At 33.2% G+C, this 26,737-nt stretch overlaps 1 protein-coding gene across 2 annotated transcripts in view; it reads right to left on the reverse strand.

The window, feature by feature from the left end:
* Positions 1 to 9,880: 9,880 nt before the first annotated feature.
* Positions 9,881 to 26,737, reverse strand: part of LOC150092283 (R3H domain-containing protein 4-like) — a 67,376-nt gene continuing 50,519 nt past the window's right edge. For both annotated transcript variants that reach the window (XM_090415118.1, XM_090415119.1), the window contains 3 exons: positions 21,405 to 21,490; positions 11,960 to 12,101; positions 9,881 to 10,265 (listed from right to left, as the gene is read on the reverse strand). In XM_090415118.1, coding sequence (XP_090271244.1) covers positions 10,147 to 10,265; positions 11,960 to 12,101; positions 21,405 to 21,490 — 347 coding nt within the window. In that variant the 3' untranslated portion in view covers positions 9,881 to 10,146. The remainder of the gene's footprint in view (positions 10,266 to 11,959; positions 12,102 to 21,404; positions 21,491 to 26,737) is intronic.

Below are 26,737 nucleotides of genomic sequence, written 5' to 3' on the forward strand. Positions count from 1 at the left end.
TTTGAAAAACTGCTAAATGAAACAAGCAGTGATGACAGCACAGTGATAAAAAACACTGATCAGGCATGCAGTCAGGAATACATATCCATACTTGAAGTAGAAAAGGCCATCAAAGGCTTGAAATGTGGAAAGGCAGCAGGAGTAGATGATATTTGACCAGAAATGCTGAAGTATGGTGGTATAAGAGTCTTACAGTGGCTGCACTGCATAGTTCAGAAAGCCTGGACAGAGGGACGAATTCCCGATGATTGGAGTAGAGCTCTCATAGTACCCATATATAAAAAGGGAAATAAAACTGAATGTGAGAATTACAGGGGTATTTCCCTACTGAGTGTTCCTGGCAAGATCTATGCAAGTATACTTGAGAAACGGTTGAAAAGAATTGTGGAAGAAAAGCTTGGTGAAGAACAAGCTGGATTCAGGCCAAATAGAGGCTGTCAGGATCAGATCTTCACTTTACGACAAATAGTCGAGAAAGCATGGGAATATAACAAAGATCTGTATTTAAGTTTTGTCGATTTGGAAAAGGCATATGACAAGGTGCCAAGAGAGAAGCTATTCAATACGCTGCAGTTATATGGTGTCAATGGGGCATTATATCAAGCAATACTTAGTCTTTATTTGAGTTGTGAGTCAGCAGTTAGAATTGAAGGAAGTACAGGAAGATGGTTTAATGTTAAATCTGGTGTGAGACAAGGATGTACATTATCCCCTCTGTTATTCATTATCTATATGGATCACATTATGAAGGAATGTGGTATTAAACCTGATATCAAAATTGGAGATGTTAATGTCAGCTCTTTGCTTTATGCGGATGATGTTATACTTCTAAATAAATCCGCTACAAGTCTGCAAGATTCTCTGACTAAATTGAATACCTGTTGTAATAGATATGGTATGAAGGTCAGCAATAAAAAGACAAAGACAATGAAAATAGGCAGAATCATTGAAAATGTCAACTGTGTTGTGAATGGAGAACCTGTGGAACAAGTAAAACATTTCAGCTACTTAGGCACAATTTTTACTGAAGATGGTAAACTAAATATAGAAATAGACAACAGAATCAGCAAAGCTGGTATCGTTGGAAGTCAATTGAATAAATTCATATGGAATAAGAAAGAAATTAGTCGGAACACTAAATTAGCTGTATACAAGACTGTGTTCAAACCAATTTTAACTTATGGATCTGAGAGCTGGGTCAGAAGTAAAACACTTGACCAAAGACTAGAGACCGCAGATATGAGAGTCCTGAGAAAGATTAGAGGCGTGAACAGATGGCATCAATGGCAATATCATATTAAAAATGAGGATATTAGGAAAGAACTTGACATTGTCAGCATCCAGGAATGCGTTAGCAGAGCTAATCTCAGATGGTATGGTCACTTAAATAGAATGGGAGAGGAAAGATTAGCAAAACAAGTGTTCTCTGCCAGGTTGGCAGGAAAACGACCCAGAGGAAGACCAAGATATAGGTGGATTGATACGGTACAAAGTGCCTTAGACGATAGAAATATAAGATCTGATAATGTTGGAGTCTTGACAAGTAACAGACTGATTTGGAGGAAAATTGTAGATAGGAAGTTAATAATGATGTAATTTTTTCATGTAGTACTGTCATATCCTGTACACCCCTTGAGGGTACATGGCAGGAATTTGATGATGATGATGATGATGATGACCTTTTGCAACCCATTTGCCTTTCTTCCACACACGAAAAAAAATTGTCTTTTAGTCTAATTTTGTAAGAGGCCTCTGAATTTTTCATCTTGTTCCCCCCCAATACACAAAATTCCTAGCCTCATATTTCCATCGGTGTAGTACAGTCTGGGATGAAAGGATTATAAAATGCATATCTTGACTGACATCTTGCCAAAATTAAACTGGCAAGCAGTCATTGTCCTTGCCTGTACAGGATATTGAAAATCATACCTGCAGAATCTCCACATCGATTTATTAACCTGCCTATCCAGTTTGGCATCATCAGCAAACTACATAGTTCTCACATTTTCCATGTAATTTAACTGAAAAATTAAATAGCAGTGTTCAAGTATGGAGTTCTGCAGCACACTGCTGTTGACCTGCATTCTACTCTATGTATTACTCGGATATCTGTTCACCCTACATGCTTAATATCAGTTAATATACAAAAGAAACAGCTAACTACAATATCATATATAGCAGAGTGGACAAACAAATACATGCAAAAGCTGGCGTAATGATTTGAATCCATAAATCAATTAAAGCAAAAATAACTCATTATACATACCGGAATGAAAGAATATTAGAAGTGAGATTCAAATGAAATAAAGAAAATTTAACAGTTGTTGGAGTGTATGCCCCTGAAGAAGGAAAAGAAGAAAATGTTTACTTTTACAAAGAGTTACAAGGAATATATGAAAAATTAAATAAAACAGACCATATAATTATAGCCGGAGATCTTAATGCCAGAATAGGAATGAAAAAAATTAACAATAATATACAAAAATTTGGAGAACCAACAGTAAACAAAAATGGAAAGTGACTCGATTATATAATAATTTAAAAATAATGAATACATTTTACAAACATAAAAATATACGTTGTGTGCAAGAGGACAAAAATCAATACTAGACTACTTTATAGCAAATGAAAAAGCAGCAAACCTCTTCCTAGACATTAAAGTTAGGAGGCTAGAAATTGATAGATCACTATTTAGTACAGGCAAAACTAAGATTTCCACCAAACTGGCTACAAAAAAAAAAAATAATAAAATAAATAAACTAGAGAAACAAAATCTAATTACAAAGTAAGACTACTAAAATCAAGTATAAGAAATTTATACCAACATAGGATTACTACTTAGAAAAAATACAAGAAAATGAAGACATTGAGAAAGAATGGAATAATAATATAAAAGAAATTATTGTATTAGCAGCATATGAAAGTCTAGGAACACAAAAAATATCAAAAATAAAAAATTACATATATTGGACAATAAAAACAATTGAAAATAAAAAGCTGGCTTTTAAAAGATGGTTAAGTAGCAAAAAACAAGAAGATGAAGTTGAATATAAAAAAAAAAGACGAGTGATAGCCATCTAGGCTATTGCTCGTCAGAGAAACCAGAAAGAGACAAAGAGAAAGCTGGGAAAAATTTGTATCATATCTATAAAATGACATGTACAAAATACTAAAACACAGATATAAAAGAAACTGCAAATATAAATTATGAAATAGATGTAAAAGAATTCTTGGATTACTTTACAGATCACTGGCCAGATAATACTGGCATCAAAAATAATTATACCAGAAACTTACAAAATACCTTAAATGATATGATAACGATGAAAGAATTAAAGGACAACCTAAATAAAAAAAAAAATGGCAAATCAGCAGAAGATGGGATAAACTCCAAACTGTATAAATTTGCTGGAAAAAAATTTCATCAAAGATTACTAAAATTTTTAAATAAAATATATACAAATACCAATAGAATGGAATACAAGCATATTAATACCTATATTTAAAAAAATGGGATAAAACAAAACCCGCTAACTACAGAGGTATTAGTTTATTGAACACATGCTACAAAATATAACTTAAAAACTAAAAATATATAGTGAAAAAGTATTATTAGAATGTTAAAATGGATTTAGAAAAGGATTCTCTACAATAGATGCAGCTTTTTGTTTAAAACTACTTATAGAAAAAAGAAGAGAATTTAATTTGGAAACTCATCTTTTGTTTATAGATTACGAAAAAGCATTTGACAAAGTAAAAAGATATATACTGTTTGATATATTACAAGCAATAAATATACCTAATATTTTACTACATGAAATATTTAATAAAAATAAATGAAAAGTCATCTAAAAAACAATCTATAAACCAAGGAGTAAGACAGGGATGCCCTCTGTCTCCAACACTTTTCAATATTTACATTAATGAAATATTAATACAGTGGAACACCTTAAACAATCAAGGTATAGAAATTTCCCAGAATAACAAAATAAATACACTATTATTTGCAGATGATCAGGGAATAATATCAGATAAGGAAGACAATTTATAAAGAGCAATATATAATTTAATAAACATTATAGTAGAATAGTTTGGAATGAAAATTTCCATAGATAGATAAAACTAAAACAATGGCATTTTGTGGACAAACTCCAGCTAGAAGCAAAATAGTTATTAATAATAAAATAATAGAACAGATAAATACTTTCAGTTATCTTGGATCTGAAATATCATATGAAGGAGAAAAAGACATGAAATTAAAAACTTCAAAATGTTTACAGATTATAGGCTTGATAAATAGAACACTCAACCCAAATATAGTACAAAAAGAAACATGCTTGAAAATATACAATACTTTAGCGGTGCCCACATTATTATATGGCAGTGAAATTTGGGCAATAAACAAAGAATAAAAACAAGTGAAATGAGATTAATGAGAAGAACTGCAAAATGCACATAATTAGATCAAAAAAGGAATGAAGACATTTTAAAAGAACTAAAAACAAAATCAATAGAAGAAAAACTAGACAATTATAAACAAAAATGGATTGAACATGTAAACTGAATGGCCAACACCCAACATTCTAAACAAATACTAAAATGTAAGCCAATTGGAAAGAGAAGGCAGGGTAGACCTCAAAAAAGGATATTGGATGGATAATGAGACCAGAACAGACCAATAGGTCTATACCTGTAATTAGTGTTATGATGAGCTAACATTAAATCACACATTTCATAGCAGAAAGGAAAAACTGTCTTCCCTTTGTAGAGACATTAGTTACATGACTATCAAATAGGTCTAATGAACATTATCCTTTTCTGTTTATAGGAAACCTCCACATGCTGCAGATGCTTACATAAGCTGTCATACACCATTCCAACTGTATGGCATACTCAAAATACTGGCACACATAAACGAGGTCTATTTGTTCCAATAACACAGCTCAGTTATCTTTATAAGTTTTTTAGCTACAACCCCTACGAAATACACAAAACAATGTATGCTGTCTCATCCTTTCACAAGATTATAACAAAACTATTCTTATCCATTATATCCAGTGTACATCTGAAAAAATAGCTGAAGTTCTTAATAATCTCTATTCCATTTTCAAGCCACACAACCAGCTAGCAAGCTTCATCCTTTTGCACATCTGGTAATTAATGAAAATCCATTAACATCCACCTTTGAAGAGCATGAAAACTATATTCACAATCATTGGTGTAACAAATCGTAACTGGCAGACCATGCTCTAGATACCCCTTTTATTCTAAAAAATAATCTCTCAGACCTGTAGCAATTTCTCTGCAAGCACAATTTTAATTTAAGACAATTGTGTTTGCAAAGAAACTGCTACATATCTAAGAGACTTTTTTAGAATCAGAATCACCCTGAAATACTTCCCCTAATTTGGTAAGTCTGGTTGCGTTAATTTGCCAAAAAATTTTGTGAGATAGTCATTCTAAGACCATATCTATCGTGACCTCTCAGAATTAACTTTTCTTATCCGGTCCCTAGAGGGTGTCTCAACAGAACTTGAATAGTTTCTTTTTACTGACAATTTAAATTGTTTCTGCAATAATTTAATTGAGCTATTTTAAGCATAGCTATAGTTTGTGCTCTGAAGATGCAAGTTTGAAATCCATCAAATATTAGTAACTCAAATTATTTTCTGGTGGTGTTTTATGCTCTGAAGCACGTATGAATAATCACAAACACTAAAGCATACAATTATGCTGCCCCTTAAGTTTGCCATATTCACTTATGCAGCACTGGCGGCTAGTATTTTTCTTGTGCATGCAATTAATGTTCGGCGCCTTTCCAAAAAAGTTTTTTTTGAATAAAGTGTGAATAAAACGAACAGGAAATGAAAAAATGAAAACTGCTTTACAGTATAATGTTACCTATGGATTAGTCCTGCTTATACAATTTTTTTTAATACGGAACTCAACAGTTAATCATAAGTTGATTTATGATACATCAAAAATTACAGTGATATAATTGGGTCCAGGATACAATTTCAGAATTTATTTGTTCGTTTCCAGGAAGATCGGAAGGGGCCCGAACAGAAGACGACGTACATTCATAATTATATGTACCATTTGTTGTTCGTTTAAACTCTTATCATATTTTTTGACATATTTTAGGCACCTGTGTATATTGCACACACCACCAGCCGGGCCTGCACCTATGGTTTTGCCCTTAACTAAAAAAATTCCACATTTGACCATCTGCAAAGTCAGGCTTACAAATTGACTTTCCCCAACTGGAATTTATGGACAAATCCTTTTAATGCTATCACAAGATCCAGCATTCTCAAACTCTGAGTCCATTCAAATACTGTAGTTCACCACATATTTAGTTTCCTTCCCTCCGTTGTGATCTTATTTCCATTCGGTACTTCCCCATTTGAAGTTCTCCATAAATATTACTCACTTTGCACTGATGCTAATTTACCAATGCATGCTATCCATATCTTTTGCAGCTCCTGATCTAGAGTAGCAATTGCTTATATATTTTGTCCTGGCCCCTGTCACACATCATGTAGCCTTGAATGCACTGTCTCTCTTGCATCTCTCCCATCCTATTGAATTTGGCTGCATTGGTCAGCAACTCCTCCCTCCATCTTATTCTGCCTCTCTCAAATTACTATACCTTTCATGTTCTGCAGGGTAATTCATATAAAACTAAGCCCAAAAATTCCCTAATAGATTAGAAATGGTGACGTGGATTTGTCTCAAAGCACCTGTGAAATGCTAAGCATTTCATGTGGTTGAGAAAAAAAATAATACTTGTGGATTCCCCTTCCCCCACTCTGTTCATAAGATAGCAATATATATCTCAATGGAAAGGATGTTTACTTGCTGCTTTATTGATCAGGACATCTAAGTATGATAAAATGTCACGTTTTAAAGCTAAGTGGCAAACTTCGTTATTGGATGCCATTGGGTCCAACAAGAGATGAAGTATAACTAAATATGCACTTCTAGTGCTCCTTATAACTATGTAAAATTAGATTTTCATAAACAAAGACAAATTATAAGAACAGACTGGATCTGATAAGAAATCTGCTTTCAAGTATTGTTCTTGATATTAATGAAATTTGTGATTCATTAAGAAATAAAAAAATATCCCTTTAATTTATTCAATCTGATTAGTCTTCATCTCTAATGTTATGAGTGTTCCATAAGTTTTTCATGAGATGAAAATTGTTCCATAACCAAGACGTTGGGGGAATGCTGACAAAGGATGTTTTGTAATGTCAGGACAACCTCTTTTGTCAGCATTGCCCCAACATCTTGGATATATGGAACAATTTTCCCAAATCCAAAATGCTTGAAACTTTGGGATTGTTTCAATGTGTATACTTTTCAGTATTATATTATATTAAAATAAACAAAAAAAAGAAGAGAAATATACTGAAAATTAAAATGATCTGCTGCATTTTTCTCTTTGGCAAAATGCCAAGAGCAGTTACTGATAAGGAGTAATGAAACTAAACTGTGTGCATCTCTGGAGAACAAAATTGCACACAGAAACCCCTCTAATTCCTGTGATTGAATCTTTAGTTTTTTCAAATGATTCATTTTTTGTTTTAGTGGCAGATTTTTTCTTTTTATGAACTGTACTTTTAAAACTGCTAGTTTTTCAAGACTTCTGAATTTGGAACTCTGCACTTGTATTGTCAGGTACCATCTATCGTACCACGTTTTGCTGGAATGTGAGTTATGAGTTATGTATTCAGTCAGCCTGCAGCAATTCTGCTTATCACTACAAAAGCACGTAGAAAATTTCACTGAAAACGATGAGTCATCATCATCAATGCATTCTCCCTATTTTTCCCCATTCCTTTCTGTCCTTATAGGTGGCTCAGCTCTCACAAGCTCTTTCCACAACACTCCTTTACATCACCTACCCACTCTTTTCTAGGACTTCCCCCTTGTTTACATCATCCATTCTACAAAATAACCAGGTTTTGATCTTTCTTCTGTGCAATTTGCAGATATGTTCAAGAAGGATGAGTTTTCTTTTATTCATTTTCTATGTTATATTCTCTTTCCACACTTTACTTTTTCCATAGAACTCATTTATTCTCTTTTGCATCTATTTTAGAAGTTTTCTAAAACACATTCCAGATGCCAGAATTCACTTCACATAATCTTTTGATCAGTAGCTGCATCTTGCATTCATACAGAACACTTCTAAATAAAATTTCTAGTACCTTTAGCAGTTTCAAACCTCATTCTTGTTTTACTTTTCTGTATCTTATCCATGGCTTACTTTTACTATCTGACTACTTCTCATTTTTATCTAGGTAAGCAAACTTTGAAGCTCTTAGCTATGTCTCCTCATTTATTTATTTCTTTATCCTCTAATCCCCAAATACTGTCACTTTATGTATATTATTTCTGGGAAAACTCCCATGTAACTCCTCTTAATAAACTATTATAATTACGGCTATTTAGCCTGCTTCAGTTTAGGAGTGCCCCTGTTTAAATGTCATTGGCTATTTACTCATGGATTCTTAGGGCATTGTAGGTGTAAATTTACCAAAAAGTATATGTGGCATAAGAATTAGAAATTTACACATACTTTTTTCTGGGTGTTGCTGCTTTTCCTCTTTCTGCGATGTTGAAAAACTACTGGGGGGAGGGGTGTAGGCAATTTGGGAGAATTAAGTTAGAAACACCTGGTTTTTTTTTTTGTAATATATATAAACATATATTATATTATATAGGGTGGGGGAAAAGGTGAAAGGGTTGATTTTTTAAAATTGGGAGGGGAAAGGTGGTTGACGGGGTGCGGTCCATTTAGACTATTCTTATGTTCAGATGACGACCAAGAATAGTCGAAACGGACCGTACCCCGTCAACCACCTTTCCCCTTCCTATTTTAAAAAATCAACCCTTTCACCTTTCCCCCCACCCTATATAATATAATATAATATATATGTTTATATATATTACGAAAAAAAAAACCGGGTTTTTCTAACTTAATTCTCCCAAATTGCCTACCCCCCCCCACACACTCAGTAGTTTTTCGACATCGCAGAAAGAGGAAAAGCCGCAACACCCAGAAAAAGGTATGTGTAAATTTCTAATTCTTATGCTACATATACTTTTGGTAAATTTACACCTACAATGCCCTAAGAATCCATGAGTAAATAGCCAATGACATTTAAACAGGGGCACTCCTAAACTGAAGCAGGCTAAATAGCCGTAATTATAATAATAACTGTCACTTTAGTTTCATTATCGGCACATATCTCTTTCCTCCTTCACTTCATTTCAGTGCTATTCTTCAGTAATGAAGATGTCGTAGATTATTCATTCTCATACCTTAAACTGATATTCCCCTTATCTTCCTTTACAACATCCAACTGTTCTTTCTATAAGTAAGATAAAGATGCTTAGGGATAAGTCTCATTGTCCAGAGTTATCCCTCCATTTTTCCACAATTTCCCACCTTTAATGTTCATCAAGTTCCTTTCCACTCTGTCACTTTCTGATCTATACTGTTGAATATTTCCTGAAAGTCGACTTTGTGAAGAAAATGCTTTTTACGCAATCTATTAATATTTTATTCTCTAATAAGAAAGGGATTTACCACCATGACCTGTTAGGATGATTGTTCTATACTTTTTGCAGTCTATACTTTCAGTACTTTTCTTCCTCTCATGCAATGCCACACACATACATACAGAGCAGTTTGTCTATCATCATTTGAGTACCATACTTCAACATCTCCACTGTGAGTTCACTGTTCCTGGGGCTTTTATGGTTCTTCAGATGCTTTAATGGCTAGAATAGTACTACTAAACTGACCATTTTTATTCTTTGCTGGTTCAAAACGATAATGGACAAAGATATGTTGATTCTGATATACTGCTAACCATTTTAATGTTTATTAATGTGTATATATATATAATGTTACACATTTATGGCCATAAGCACCATATGGGTATAAGTTAACATTCACAAAAGTGTATATGATCTAAAACTTTACAAAATATACAGTGGTTTTGAAAAGATATTACTTTTCATATAAAAAGAAAACACCTATTTTAAAGGCATAGCACAATTTAAATGACATTAACACTGAGGAAGTTCAGAGAATTAATGGCAAATCTTAATGCTTATCGAACACAGCTAAACAGAATGATGGCGCAATCTTTGTTCCAGGTAAGAAGATAACAGAACACCTGGTGGACGGAACTTATGGTATTGATTGCGTACTTTGGTCCAGCGTAACCCATCATGGTCATAACCTAATAAAAAGAAAAGTAAACAATGAAGAAGATATGAAAAAAAACCATTAGGCATGAACAAATATAAGAAATCACTAAAATGAAATTTAAAGCCATGTATAGTATATTGTTCTTCACAAATTTTATTCTTGTTTACAATTATATTTTACAGAAACATTGGCTTTGTTACTCAGATGTCAGCAAGGGTATAATATAAAATTAGTGTGCATACAGACCCAACAAAGAAAGTGATTGGACAAGGCATAAAGCTCTAGGAAAGGCACTTTCTATGGGCACTAGTTGGTATTATGATTATTGCCCTTAAAAAGCTTTCATGCTTCCTAAGAACTTTAAATTTGCCCACATTTCTTTTTATTCTAGGCACTACAGCAATTCCAAATAGGATTATTTATGATCTGATTACTCTTTCTGCTTTCCTGATCTGAACAAATAAATGAAATCTTTACTAGAAAACTACCACAATTACATTTCATTTACATTTATCTGCTGTAACATTCCTCGCATTCTGACGAACTCTAACCTCTTTGTTGAAAGTTTATTTTCCACTTGGTTAGAGTATAATAAATTTAGTTTAATCCTTTATCCAAGTGTGAGCAAACAAAGTTTGCGCCTGAAAGTATCTTCAGGACTGGGTTAAGGTGGTACACACCAGGGCAACTCGTTGCAAAGGTGGAGCAAGCTACCAACACTCCTATCCTAGTATCTCCTATAATGCAAAACACATCTCCTTGCGGATATGTCTATTGTTATGCATTAAGGGAAGGGCCACTACCCAGACCGGTTTCGACCTTTATTGAGGTCTCTTCAGTGGGAGCCAGGCCCAAGTCGAGATATCAGGCAGAAGCATTAGCAGGTCATCTCCACCTATAGTAATTGCCAATTGGTGTGCCACCCTTTTTTAATAAATTACTCTGGATTTAGAGAAAGATGTTGAAAGTTTATTTTCCACTTGGTTAGAGTATAAGTTGGTTAGAGTGTACCACCTTAACCCAGTCCTGAAGATACTTTCAGGCGCAAACTTTGTTTGCTCACACTTGGATAAAGGATTAAACTAAATTTATTATACTCTAACCAAGTGGAAAATAAACTTTCAACATCTTTCTCTAAATCCAGAGTAATTTATTAAAAAAGGGTGGCACACCAATTGGCAATTCCTATAGGTGGAGATGACCTGCTAATGCTTCTGCCTGATATCTCGACTTGGGCCTGGCTCCCACTGAAGAGACCTCAATAAAGGTCGAAACCGGTCTGGGTAGTGGCCCTTCCCTTAATGCATAACAATAGACATATCTGCAAGGAGATGTGTTTTGCATTATAGGAGATACTTGCATGTGGGACTATATAAAAATAATACCCGATGAAAAGCAGGACCAAGCCCAGTCACAGTTGAAAGCATGAAAATGTTCCATGTTTCATCTCTAGAGCAGGGGTCCAGATTATGTAAAAAATAAAAATACCAAACATATATAAACAAATAGAAAAACAAATTCTCAGCACCCACCATGATTCTAATATAATACAGGTTTTACAACCTTTTGTAGATTCTAAAATTAGGTCTACATTAAGTCTGATGTACTTTTTACAAAACTGTATCATTACAGTTTTGTAAAAAGTTTTGTTTATAAGCTATACAGATTTTGTATAGCTTATAAACTTCACCAAAGTAACCAAAAAAATTGCCAATTATCACTTACTCAAGGATATAAGATCCATGTACTGGCAAAGTGCATGCAAAATAAGGCGCTCAAAGCTATTATTCAGCTGGAATTTATGTATGGCATGAGGTTTACTCTGAAAAAAGGTAAACAGCTGTTCTTCTAGATGAGCAAGGGTACCCTAAAAAATAATCAAGAGCTTAAAATAACATTTTTTTATTTTACTGGTCCATGCATCAAAAATGATTCAAAATTTAAATACAATATAGTACAGTAAAAATAAAACAATTGTTTTATTTTTAAATTAAAATTTTTAATAAAACCTTCTAAATTTACAATTTTTATGCTTTTACTAGTTTAAATGCATAAGAAATTCGAGAGAAAGGACAGTTGTGTACAATGTAAAAATTTTTATTGTGCAATAAGAAATACTTTACATTTTTTTTTATCGAGTAACATTAATTCTAACGAAAGAAAATTTTTGATTAAAGAATATTAATGCCAAATGCTCAAACAAGAACTAATTTACTGCATAGCAAAACTATTCACTGGAAATGATAAATTTTGGAAACAGGATATTAACTATATTTATTTAAATACCCTCACAGTTGAAGTATGAATAATAAATAATTACATAAATGTTTTACCATTATCTGAATGCATGCAACATTTTTTATAACAAAAATCGGGAAAACAGTTACTGTTTAAAATAACTAAAATTACTTAGCCTAATTTCAATCTGTTATATACAAGTTATCCTCACTCTGTGTGTGTGTGCATGCATACACAAGTGAATTCCATCCACGAAAGATAATTTTTAAAACATTTTTTTAACTTCATACTATGGTCTCAGAAGAGGCCTAGGTCCCAACAATATCCTGTACTATCCAACTCCAGACCTGGAGATTCAAGAAGTCATTCACAGGTAAGTCCTCCATGTTCCCAGTGTGTCCCACATCACACACAAAGTGAGTATCTTAAAATCAGCCCAAATGAATTAAAAGCTCAGTAAGTCCATATAACTCTGCTGACACATATACTTTTGAAAGATACAGTTGCAGAGGTAAATTTTGGTACAACGTATGTCATGTTAGTATTAGTACCATGGGTGGGGCCAATGAGTAGATACATCTGAAAACCTACTCTAGAAACCAAACATGGATCCCCCACCTTCAAGCAACTTCAGATTTCCCATAAGCACAGTGATGGTCTTGCACCAGACAATGAAATTCTTCTACCATATAAAAATGTTCACAAACCTCATCTTCATTTGAACCTACAGCCTGGAAATTGCATATGCTCTCCACTCAGCAATGTTAATCCAATACTTGTACTACCATAAGACTGAATTTACACTCATTAAAAAATACCCCCCCCCCATCAAAATGACAAATTTATTTATAGTCAGAAATAACTTCTTATAAATAGACTAAGTCTTGTCAGCATTACTGCCATTGATAACTGTTACTAATCTTGTTATCAACCAGAAAAGCAACCATCTAGATACATTGGCATCAATGTTTTGCATATGCAAAAGCTTCACCTGACAAATAACCAGTCCACATGGATTGGTTATTTGTTAGATAGTGGCCTCTAATTCCATATTTAGTCCATCTTCACTAAAAATTGTGCCTAAATGGCTAAAATGTGTAACCTGTTCTATAGGTTCATTACTGAGCAATGCATTGCTCAGTAGTGAACAGTAATAGTCTATTTCTCTTTTATTTTTTATTGCTGATTTTCATATCAAATTTTATAACAGCAATTTGGATAAAGACAAAGATATGTACTGTAGCAGATTTATTCTTTACTTGAAGAGGATAACATTCTTTAGCCTATAGTTGTGATCTAATGCGACGAAGTTAGAAACAGTTAAACATCAGGGTTAATGTTTTTGTTAATAACATATGCCATATACAGATTATAAATAATAGTGGAGATAGTGTATAATCATGTATTACACATGATTGTACACTATCTTCTACTATTTTCCAACAAACCATCTTATATACATTGTTCATTTCTAAATGCTCACATAGAAAGTTCTAGTAAAGGAATTTTTTCATCACTAGAGAGGGCAACAACAATTGACAAAGTTAGTCCTTGTCTTATACCTCTTTATGGATATTTTATGATCAACAATGTGCATAAAATGGCATTAAACCTGATATCAAAATTGAAGATGTTAAATTCAACTCTTTACTTTATGTTGAAGATGTTATGCTCCTATATAAATCCAGCACAAGTCTTCAGGACTAACTAAACTGCAGAATAACTACCATAATGAATTTTGTAATGCAAATTGGCAATAAAAAAATAAAAAAAAACTGAAAATAGGCAGGAACAAGAAAAATATCAACTAAATTCTCAATGGACAAACTATAATCTATGTTATATTTCAGCTATTTAGTCAGAGTGTTTAGTGAAGATGACAAATTATATTTTGTCATCTTTACTAAACACCATAAAAAAAATAAAAAAAAACCTGATAAGTGGGAAGCCATTGAATAAATGTATATGGACCAAGAGAGGAATTAATCAAAACTAATTGATCTTAGTCTTTGACATTCTTAGCATTTAAGAACGTGTGAGCAGAACTGATCTAAGATGACAGGATCACTTAAACAGAATAGAAGAGGAACAGTTAGCAAAACTAGCATATGACAAGAAAAAACACCCAAAATGTAAGAACTGACAATGTTGGAGACGTAACAAATAAGCTCAATTTGAAAGAAAATTTTTAGAATAATTTTTTCTGGTATAAAAGCACAAATTACTTAACACGTTCACTGCCAATCACGCGATGCGAGTTCTCACCAAACGGCCGATCACGCATTATCGCGTGGACGTCGTTAACTAAATAAAAAAATTAAAAAAAAATTGGCCACCACACGAAATTCCAATTTTCAGCTTAGCAATGAAAGTGTTAAGGAATTCACAACGTATACTGGAATATTAATTAAAATAAAATAAAATTTAATAAATACTTTCTATATTTCGGCAATGTCACTACAAAAAAGCAAATCCATTTGCTTTTTTTGTAGTGCCTATTTGGACGTGTCATAGTTATATGTTCCCATGAAGATGGCAACGTGACGTTGCCGAAATATAGGAAGTATTTATTAAATTTTATTTTAATTAATATTACAGTATATGTTGTGAATTCCTTAAGTAATTTAATAATCATGTATAGCCAACGTATAAGCCTTTCTACTAGAATAAAAGCACAAAGATGTCAAACAGAAACTATGTTTTTATTTCAACTAGTTTCATAAAATACTTTGTGTCACTTCATCAGGAAATAACATGAATAAACTAAAAGCTAAAAAGTAAGTAATAACAGTTAGCATTTCTAGTAAAAAATATTTGAAATCATTTAAACAATGGAAAGCATGCATTCACTATTATGCTGGCTGCTGGTTCGTAGGTTGCTGTAATATACTACTAGTAGATACAAGTGTGTTGTGAAGGAATAAGGAAGACCAGACTTGATGTAAAATCGTTCCTTGTTTTTTGTTACACTGTAGAGAATGCTTCAACATTTCAGTTTGTTGCCATTCTATCTGGTGTTTTGTTTCTGTTGTATGGGCTGCTAGCCCTGATTTGCATTTTCTTTCATTCTCAACACATCCTTGAAATGTTCCAATTGGCATATCTCACCAGATCTGCCATTCTTTTCTATGTAGTGTAGATCACAATTGCAATTGATCTTGGAGACACCTGGTTTTTTTTGAGTAGCAGATGTGGAGGTTTAAGAGGTTTCAGATTTTGATGGTTGGGTAGAAGGCGACTTTTAAGTCTTGTAGCAAAGCAATCTTGCTATTATATTTGTGATTGATTGTATATATGGAAGAATCACTGCTCCTTTGTATTTATGTTTTTTTTTGTTCTGATTGTTTTGGAGGTCGAAATAGAATTTTTTTTGACTAACATTCTGGTGTAGTCACTTTTTGGAAGGACAAAATTAAGATACTACAGCTCTTGCTTTCTTTTATATATATGTTTGTGGAAATTCTGTAGGCTCTATCAGGTAACGTCCTGCGCTAGTTGGTTTCTTGTAGACTGAGAAGTTGAGTGTTTTTGTTCTGATATTGCAACTAGCATATGCGAAAATGATAAAGACCTATGTCTTTCTAATTCAACTGTGAATTTAATCAGAAGATGAATGTTGTTCAGGAAGGTGATGAAATAATTGAATAGTAGTATCAGGCCAGATGATAAAAATATTGTCAACACATCTTTGTCAAATTTTTGGCTGTGTTCCTTGATGTTGGACGGCTATTTTTTCAAACCATGAATAGGTCAGCAAACATAAGAGAAAAGGGAAGAGCCCATTGCTAGTCCTTTCTGTTAGAAAAAAAATCCTCTTCAAATTTAAAAAGTACTTGATACAGTGTTTAAAAAAGGTCCACTGTGTCTTGTGGGAAGATGTCTTGAAAGAAAATTGATGTAATGTTATTAAAAAAAAGTATACTTAATTATTAAGTACTAGCATGGTGTCTAGTAAACCTTCCATTTTGAGTAATATTAGATACTGATAATGATTTGCAACTTATATCCTGTCTTCTACTATTTTCCTGTAAGAACCCAAATATATGATGTCTTCCAAATACAGTGAGGCACCTACCAAGCTGGCACCTCCACGCACACAGAGAGAAAAGGAATATGCATCTTCAACCAAGTCAACTGCTGTGAAACTGACATTAACTACACTGATCTGTTTCTCAACCCAACACCAAATCTATCAAGAAACAAGTTAATTTCTCTTAGGAAAATATTAAGAATAGGAACCTGGAATGTTCATGCTCTCCTGAAGACAGGAAAGTCAGATATACTCCAAGAAGAAATGATCCTTCAAAGGCCTTGCTGAAACCTAATGGAGAAGGTCAGGACATTTTGTGATCAAGACTCCTACAGCTGAAACTGATTAGAATACCACTGACATCCTCTACAATGAATTAAATAGATCCTTTAAAGAAATACCAAATAAGGATATTGTAATACTCCAAGGAGACCAAAATGTCAAGGTTGGATATATAAATGATGGTGGAAGAGCATATGGGAGACATGGACTTGGTGTTAGAAATGAAACTGGCAAAAAAGCTAATAGATTTTTGCACTGAGAATGAACTGTCTATCATGAACACATTTTTCCAACAGCATAAGAGATAGACTGGATTTAAAATCAAACAGACTACATAATGATTAGAAACAGAGAGAAAACTATGGTACAAAACGTCCTGGAGCAGGAAGTTGTGATCAGATCACCAACTGCTGATTGCTGAAGGGATATACTTAAAAACCATAAAGAACAAACCTGTAATTAGATATGATTTTACCAAAATCCCTTACGCATATAACAATGAAAGATTTCATTTCAAATTCGGGTCTTATAACATGCAGAAAATAGCACGTCAGATGAAATATGAACCTAAGCCAAGATGATCTTGAATATTATATCCCAAAAACAAATGGAAAGAAAAATACACTAGCCCCCCCCCCCCTTTATATGTTCCAAGACACCCCGTGAATGCTTGAAACTGCAGATAGTATACCAAACCCTATATATATATATATATATAGGGTTTGGTCTTGGAGACACCTGGATTTTTTCCTTTGATTTAATTTAATTTAAAGTTTAATTTATAAATTAGGCACAATAAGAGATTAACAACAATAACTAATACAAAATAGAACAATTATAACAATATACTGTAATAAAAGTTAGCTGAATGCGAATGGAATATTAGCAACCTCAGCATATATTTTATTGTTATTATTTATTTATTTATTATTTTATGAAGTCGAGAACTTTCACCTTTTCACTTAAAAGGAAATTAAAAGAAAAGAAGCACTTTATGGCTTCTATTTGGTATATCTGAATTGCCAGCATCACTACTCTTGTGTTTTGGGGCCATTATTAAGTAAAATGATGGTTACTTGAACACAAGCACTGCAATATTGCGACAGTCAATCTAATAACCAAGAACTACTTAGAATGGCATGCAATTTAAAACTAATGAATTGTTTATTTCTAGAATTTTCTATTTAATATTTTTGGACGGCTACTAAGTGACTAACAGGTGGGTAGCATATACAGTACAGCGTGGATTCGCTGGACAAAGGGGCGATTTATGTCCCAAGCAAGATGGCACGAGATATCATCATGTAACTCAGAACGGCATGCAATTTAAAACTTATGAATTGTTTATTACTAAAAGAAAGAGCCGTAAGGCTTCATTTTGATAATGTAAAAATTACATAGGCAAAGTGGATACTAGATCCAACATTATTTCAAAACTGAATATTTGTAGAAACTATGAGAGTTTCGTAAGTTAACCCGAGAGCTTACGAAAATACAGGATTGTAGAGAGTAGTGCAGTGAACTAAGGCAACTCAGGGATGCCGAGGATTGTATTCTCGTAAGCTCTCAGGTCAATTTATGAAACTTTCATAGTTTTTACAAGCATTCAGCTTAAATAATGTTGGATCTAGTATCTACTTTTGCCTATGTAATTATAACTTGTTTATTTCTAGAATTTTCCATTTTTTTAATTTATTTTTGGACTGGGGGTGACTGCAGATAACTGAAACTTCAGAAAGCGAACCCACGGATAAGAGGGGGGGGTCTACGGTAACAGGCTCTAATAGTTTCAAGACAAAAACTACAACATAGAATATCACAGTGGGCATATTCTAACAAAAAAAAAAAAAAAAAGAAGAAGAAATTTTAAAGAGATGGAATGAGTACCATGAAGATCTAAACAAAATTTCAGATATATTAGATAATAAATGTTTGACAGAAACATGGGAAAATGAACCACCCATCTTCAGAGAGGAGGTAGAAATAGCTATTAAAAATATGAAAACTGGAAAAAGAGCAGGTAATGATGGAATTTATACCGAGATGATAAAGATCATAGACAGAGCAAGGATGAAGTAATGCTGTCAAAAGGTCAACTACTTTCATCCATGAACTTCAAGATAGATTCTGAGTGCAATTTCTGAGTAATCCACCTTATTTTTAAAATGTAACTCCACTGTCAAAAGGTTGTAAATCTGCCCAGAACACCAATCTATTCAAATCTGAGATATTAGTCATTCCATATATAAATCCCAATTCTGCATCATGAAACCATCTTCAATATAATGAATACATCTAATTATCCACTCCATACAAATCTCCTTTCATGAAATTTCACAATAACAAAATAATATGCATTTTAATATCATTATATCAATGTAAAAAGTAATTTGTGGTTAGCAGTTTTGCTAATGATATTAAAATAAACACCACCTTAAAGAAATGAGTTATAATAACAGGTGATTTTCTTTTGCATTATATAATTAAAAGAAATTCTATACGAAATACTACTATAAATGGGAATTCATTATTTCAATTTATGCAGTTTTGCTTATTAAATGATTTCACTACTGCAACTGATTTTTTAATTGAGGAATTTGCATAAACTAACCACCCAAACAGTCACAGTGGATGAAATAATCATCTATATTTCATGTTTTTCATGATAGACAAGCACATATTGGCTGAAAGTTTAAATAGTAGTGACCCCGTGGCCACTGCTGTTTAACCACCCTTTCAGCCTCACTGTGAAATACTCATCTCTTAAACCAGTGTTTCCCAAACTTATAGATGTAAAGGTCCCCTTCCTAGAAATATTAAAATATTTCACGGCCCCCCATTGGAAAAAAAAAATCGTAATACATATATTATTATAATATTTATATTCAATACAAAACAAACATACACAGCGAATATTGCAAAAATCAAATGCAAATATTACATTACCTGAGTATTTTTTAGCATCTTATATACACATTGGACATGGCACACTTAGTCTTAAAACATTTTTCATTTGTTTTTGTTATTTCATGGCCCCCTCAACAAAACTAACAGCCCCCAAGGGGGCTGTGGCCCACAGTTTGGGAAGCACCGTCTTAGACTACTCATTCATACACCATACATTTTGTTACCCACTGATCTATTATCTCTTATGCCACCAAATTATTAACCAATACCAACTTCATGTGGTATTATGCCCAATATTCTTAACAGAACCATCTGATCACATAGGATAGGATATTCCAAATTCACCATTTCTTATTTTATTTATTTTTCTTTTAATGCAACTCCCACCCACCAAAGGTTTGTAAGTCAATAGTACATTAGTACCATGAGTGGGATCAGGATTTTTTTGCTCCAGTTTTAAAAACTCTGGTTCAGAGACTAAATTGAACTTTTCCATATTTGGAAAAGTTCACCACTGCCACCAAGTGAGGCAATGGTCGTCTTTCTGTGGGTGATGAAATTCATATCCTATCTAAAGGTAATCACAAACATCCATGCCATTTGGAATTTAAACATGTAGCCCATTTCAGAGTGGATATGCTAACCTCAGCCAACCACACACTACTTATAGAAGCACAGTGCCCATTATGCTTTTATAATCATTCTTCCTCAGCTATGCTTGATTAATTTCCTCTAATTATCTGGTTGTGCATTCTTATGCTTCTAGTACTCTACTGCAAATGTACCTTCATCAACTATCTCCTTGAAATCCCTCTATCACATAATTCTCTAGTATCTTCCACTGCATATACTGTGAAAGGCAATCATTTCTTGGTAACTACAAATCCCACCCCTCACTTATCTATTTCCACCATCTATCAAAGTTCCATTAATTAAGACTACAACAGTCCAACTATATATTTTGTTTCACTCGCCTTCATCATAATGCCATTATTGCAAATATGTAGAATTATTGTACATGCATAGTGAGAAATGACAAAATGAAATAAGAATTTATTTCATTTTGTCATTTTGTGATATGTCAAACCAAAAATGATTATCCAGAAAACAGATATTTCATCAAACTTTCATCTCAACTTATATTCTAATCAAACATTATAGCAAATCTCACTAGTAGAACATCAAGCAATAGGCTGTGTGACTATTCATTCTTCTCAACTTGAAGAAATAGACAAGATTTTATATTCAGAGAAGTTTAATAAACAAAATACAACAAAGAACATTTTAGGGAGTAGTAAAAACTGCATATGAAATATCTTTCAAATGCAGTTTTGCTGATAATTCAAAGATATCTGAAACGAAAATCTTTAAAGCTCCTATGTTTACACCTAGAAGCTTGACTTTGAAGGGGATCTCAGATCTCACATATGTATATTTATACTGTTTATGATTTATGGAAATGTACTTGCAACTTCTCCATTATTTTAGACTGAAAAATATCACAATTTCCTTTTGAATTATCCAACTATTTTGCATTATTTTGACAATTCTTGGGTGCAGATAATGCACTCAAGAATAGTCAAAAGTTCACTTACATTCCATTTAAGATTTTTTTAACAGTTAAGCAATTCTTAATAACTATCAAGAACTAAAATAGTATTAATTACACAAATTTTCAAATCAAATTCATTCCATCTGTAAGAGAAAAATTACCAAAGGCACATGTCTCTTTCGAAGCATGCATTTCAAGTCGTTATCAATCTTCAGAAAACAGCTCTCAGCAGAAAAGGCTGGGTGATCTATTAAGTATAACATTAAAATTATGAGTAATCCCTGTTATATGGGAAGTTCCTTAGTATTTTTTTCCCTTTCTTAACTAACTTGTTACTTAGAAAAAATGAAAATTACAATTTCAGACAAAATATGCAAAACATTGCCTTAAAATAGTAACTCCGTTCTTATTCTGTCTCATGGATATACTAGCTTCCATAAATGGAAGAAAAATAGTCCTTAAAAAATCCTTGAAATAACTTACTTCACTTAAAAAAAAGTCACCCATTAAATATGCTTTAATTAAATCTGCATTAAATTTGTTTTTAACCTAACAGTTGCTACTGATGATAAATTATATTTTTTAATTTTTTATCCAATTGTAAGCAAACAGTGGTTACATGTGAAATATCTTCATGAGGCTACTTGTATATTGAAGCTGTTGACTTGACATTAATTGTCTCAGTATTGCAAAGCACACTTCCTTTCAGATGTATATATTGCTGGAGATTATGAGATGGGTTACTACCCAGACCAGTTTTATCTTTACTTAGGTCTCATCAATGGGAGCCAAACCCAGAAAGATATCAAGGCTGAATTAATACAGAAGTCATATTTGCCATATACAAGTAGCAAAAAGTGTATCTTATTAAGTTACTCCAGATCAGATATAGTTGTAGAAAGGTTTTTCACTAGGTAACAGTAAATTACATTTGCCAAGAAATCATTTTTGTTTAATCCTATATAAGAATTAAAGTGTTTTCAAAAGTAAAAAGATTTTTAAAAAGTTGAAGTGCACTAAAAATTCATCTAACATGTCTGTACCATGAGGCTAAACAGTAAGCAGTACATGGAATGGCCAGACTGTTAGTTTATATGTAGCTACGGTGACTATACGTCCTTTATTTCACTGCTCTGTGCTTTAGATTTATTTATTTTTCTAAAATGGCCATTTTGTCCTTTATTTTGTGAATTGAAATAGTAAATTGAATGTTGGCGCACAGCACACAGCCCATAGAAACATGAAACTGTCATTTCACCAGCACTCACTAGCGGCACGGCATATATGGCTGCGTTGTCGATGTGCGTGTGTACGTATTGCAAAATTATGTCGTCAGTGAAAAGATTGAAGAATGGCGACAAAATGACGAGTCCCGAGTTGAAATTTTTAAATATTTCACAGATAACACGTATGTTTCAAAAACATTTAAAAAATAGTTTAATTTTGCTTTTGTCTCCTGGATCTAATGGCCCCACTGAACGAGTATTTTCATTAGTGAACAATATATGAGCCACCCTGGTTTGCAGCGTGGTTAGTGTGTATGCTCTCCAGCCAAGAGGCTGCGGGTTCGAATCCCCCCAGGGGCATGGATGTTTGCGATTGTCCTACAAACTTTGTGGAAAGGGAATCTGTGACCCTACTACTTATTCTAGCAGAAGACAGCATTGCTAAAGCCATGTGAGGTGCGGCAGTGATCATACAGCATCTACGGGCGTTAAATGTGAAAAAAAAAAAAAAACGTGGACCAATGAAAAAACCCAATTGAAACATTGAAACCATACATTTATACCAAATGCAACATGAATTGTATACAGTTTTATGAATTTTTAAAACACAAATCTGATTTATTAACAAAAGTTCATTCTTGTGAAAAGTATCAAAATTAAATATTTTTAAGTAATAATATGACTGTTTAAAATACTATGGTATATGCTTATATTTTATAATAAATGTTATAACGCTTTTTAAATGGACTGCTATTTATATACTGATTACTGATTGGGGTAAGGGAGAAAGGAAAAAAGAGAAACCTGTGGTCTCATCTAACTTTCATATATATATTTCCTTTCCAAAAAAAATAACCTGAGAATATAAATAATTCAGAAGGGAAATGTGGCTTGATAAGATCAAGGGGCTCTGTCAATGGTATATTGACAAACAATGAAGTAATATCTAAGTTGACAATTATGTCAATAGAAAAATCTTAACCAGAGCAATTAAGGTTTAAAGATTAGTTATTTTATGGTGCAAAGACATCAAAAATCCTACTGCACCAGGACACAGGTTACATCAGTACATATACATATGGTAAACAGTTAGTAGGACAATCACAAACATCTGTGCCTCTGACAGGATTCGAATCCACAGCCTCTTGGCTGGATTGCGGATATGCTAACCACTCGGTCAACCAGGCCAGCAGGTTTAAAGAACAGAATTTCTGATAAAGGAGGGAGATTTGCCTGTGAGGGGAGAAATGATTTTGCTAGCTTTTCAGCAAGTTTGTAGGTAGGGAATGTCTATACTATCAATTACTGGACAAAGGGGAGTATTGGGTTTGTGAATTTTTGAAACCTATAGGTAAGGATCAAGTTTTTTTTTGGTCATTTCTTTAGGCCAAGATGTAACTTTAATTAATTTTAAAATGTTATGATGGAATTAATGAATAATAAAAATTATTTCTGCCAGAATACACTCAAGCTTTCTTGGAACCCTCAGAGTGACCGAAGCTAAGATTATATGGTGGGAAAAGAAAGTATGATGTTTCATTCAAATGACCACACAATTCTACAATTCATTGAAAATTTCTCTTATTAACAACAGAATTAAAATATAAGATTAGTTTCATAACTAAACTGTAAGTGTGCAAGAAAAGTTACCTAGATCTTATGTGACACATTTTTTTGTATTTACAATTTTATTTCAAAATCATTTCTCTCTATCACAGGATTAAGACTGTCCTAAGGGATAGAACCCACTCTTCCATATTAAATTTGGATAGTTTGGCAATCCTAATTTGGAGTGATAACATGTCAATTGTCCACCACCTTACTTTTGGGAGTCAACCTCCAGGAATGGAAAGTCATTCACCATCTTAATACTTACAAAAACATCCATGACGCAATTTGGAGGGAGAAAATGGTTAAAAAAAAAAAGTTGAAGATGTTAAGAAAATGAGGATTATCTGCTGTTTTGGATGGGGGATAATCTGTACTGGATCATTACTAATAATAAAATACTTCATCTTTTCTTTCTTTGCTTGATCTGGGAAGTCTCTAAAGAAGACATCTCAGCATTTTGGTAATTATACTGTAGAAATCACTATTTGGAGATAAATAATCAAAGAAGACAAAGTGGTTATCAGAATTAGAAAAGCTCTAAATGCAGAAATAGCAGCAAACCATGACAAGGAAATTTTGAGAAAGAGCAGATGATAAACAGGAGATTTGATTAAAAGCATTTAGTATAAAATATTCATATTTGATATATGAATTATATTAGTATTAACAATCAAACAGGGGATTTGAAATTTAGCAATCTCTGCATGGGATGTCAGATCTGACAATCCATGCAGAGCTCTTCTTGCAGAAGTAATCATGGAGAATGTAGTTTGAGATGGACATGCCTGTTGAAGTTCTGTAAGAAACAAAATGTCAGGTATTGATACATGTAAGTGGTGGTGGCAAATTATGCTTATGTTGAGCCAAGAATGCCGGTGAAGTCCCCCCCCCCCTTCTCCATGTGATTTTATGTTGGTTATATTTTTGATGTTTTCTGTGGGAGATTTTTTCTGAGCTGAAGCATGAATGTTATTTTTCATGGTGTCATGCTTAGTTGGTAATAATGAACAAGTGTAAGTGTGGAAGTGTCCAGTCTCTAATGCATTTTACTTGTACTTATAGGTTTTACAATTTGTTACCGTATTCAATTTAGTAAAAAAATCCTTGTTATATTTCTAAATAAATCCAGTACATTATCATCTACATAAAGTAATGAGCTGAGATGAACATCTCCAATTTTGATATTAGGTTTCCTTTATAATGTGATCCATATAGAAGATAAATAACAGGGAAGACAGAACATGCTACTTGTGTATTGCAAATGGTACATTATATGAAGCAATGCATGGTCTATTATTTAGTTGTAGGTTAGGAGTTAGCATTGAAGGGGGTACAGGGAGGTGGTCTGTAAAATAAAGTGCAAGACAAGGGTGTGCACTATCTCTGACTGTTCACTTTCAACAGCTTTTCTCTCAGTGGCACCTTGTCATGCTATTTCCTGATCCAGAAAACTTAAATATAAATACTTGTTATATTCCTATGATTTCTTAACTATTTGTTTTCAAGTAAAAATCTGATCCCGAAAATCCTAGCCTGAATCCAGATTGTTCAATTTTTCCTAGCCTCTTAAGTGTATCTGAATAAATCTTACCTGGTGTACTCAGTAGGGAAATTCCTATTTAATTTTCAAATTATTTTTATTTTCCTTTTGATATACTGGTAGTTTTGCAGCTTTATGGAGTATAGCTGAAAATATATTTTACCTCCATATTTGAGCATTTCTGGTCAAATATTATTTACTCTAGCTGCTTTTTGGATTTCTGATGACTGATTCTATCTCAGATGTTGATAAAAAAAAAAAAGCAACAATTTTGGCATTCTGATTTGGTACATACCGTATTTTTCGATAGATAACATGCACCCCCAACATTTTCATCACTCCTTTTGATGTACAGATAATGCACATGCGCCAACTAGCGGTAGAGTTAGGAAGTACAGACAGAGGACGGAGGAATTCTTTAAAAGCACGTGCGTTGCTGGTAGCAGTGGTCGATTATTCCGTACATCCTGTTTTAAAATATTTCATAAAGTAAATCATTATTTGTTTATATTTTGTTATTAGATCTGAATTATCCATGGAAGACAGAAGTACTTCTCGGAGAAAATCCTACACAGCACAGTTCAAGCTTGAAGTGGTAGAAGTAGCAAAGGAAAAAAGGAATCGTGAAGCTGGTAGATTGTTCAGTGTTGGAGAAAGTAGTGTTCATGAATGGCGAAAGACTGAAACAGTCCTGAAATGTTTACATACGAGGAAATGTGCTATGAGGTTTAGAAAGTGCTTGTGGCCAACCATAGGAAAAAAAACTGTTTGATTGGGTTGTTAATGAAAGAGCTAAAGGTATGAGAATATCTACTGTCTGTGTGTTGCAGGAATCAAAAAGAATTGCGCAAAAAAATAATATAAAGGACTTCAAGGCCTACCCGCCTTGGGTTTTTGGATTTATGAAGAGAAACAATTTAAGTGTGCACTCCTCCACTAGTGTTGGACAAAATTTGCCGTGCGACCGGGAAGCGAAAGTAGCTAAATTTCGTTTGTTTCTGAGAGAAAACTTGTGTGGGATTGATGCTTGTTACTTTGGGAATATGGATGAGGTTCCCATAAGTTTTGACATGCCTAGTTCTAGGACTGTGAATCTGAAGGGAGCAAAAGAGGTTTC

Source organism: Typopeltis vanoorti, chromosome 26 (assembly GCF_054136105.1).
Source record: "Typopeltis vanoorti isolate ZY-2024b chromosome 26, IOZ_Tvanoo_1.0, whole genome shotgun sequence".
Classification (NCBI taxonomy): Eukaryota; Metazoa; Arthropoda; class Arachnida; order Uropygi; family Thelyphonidae; genus Typopeltis; species Typopeltis vanoorti.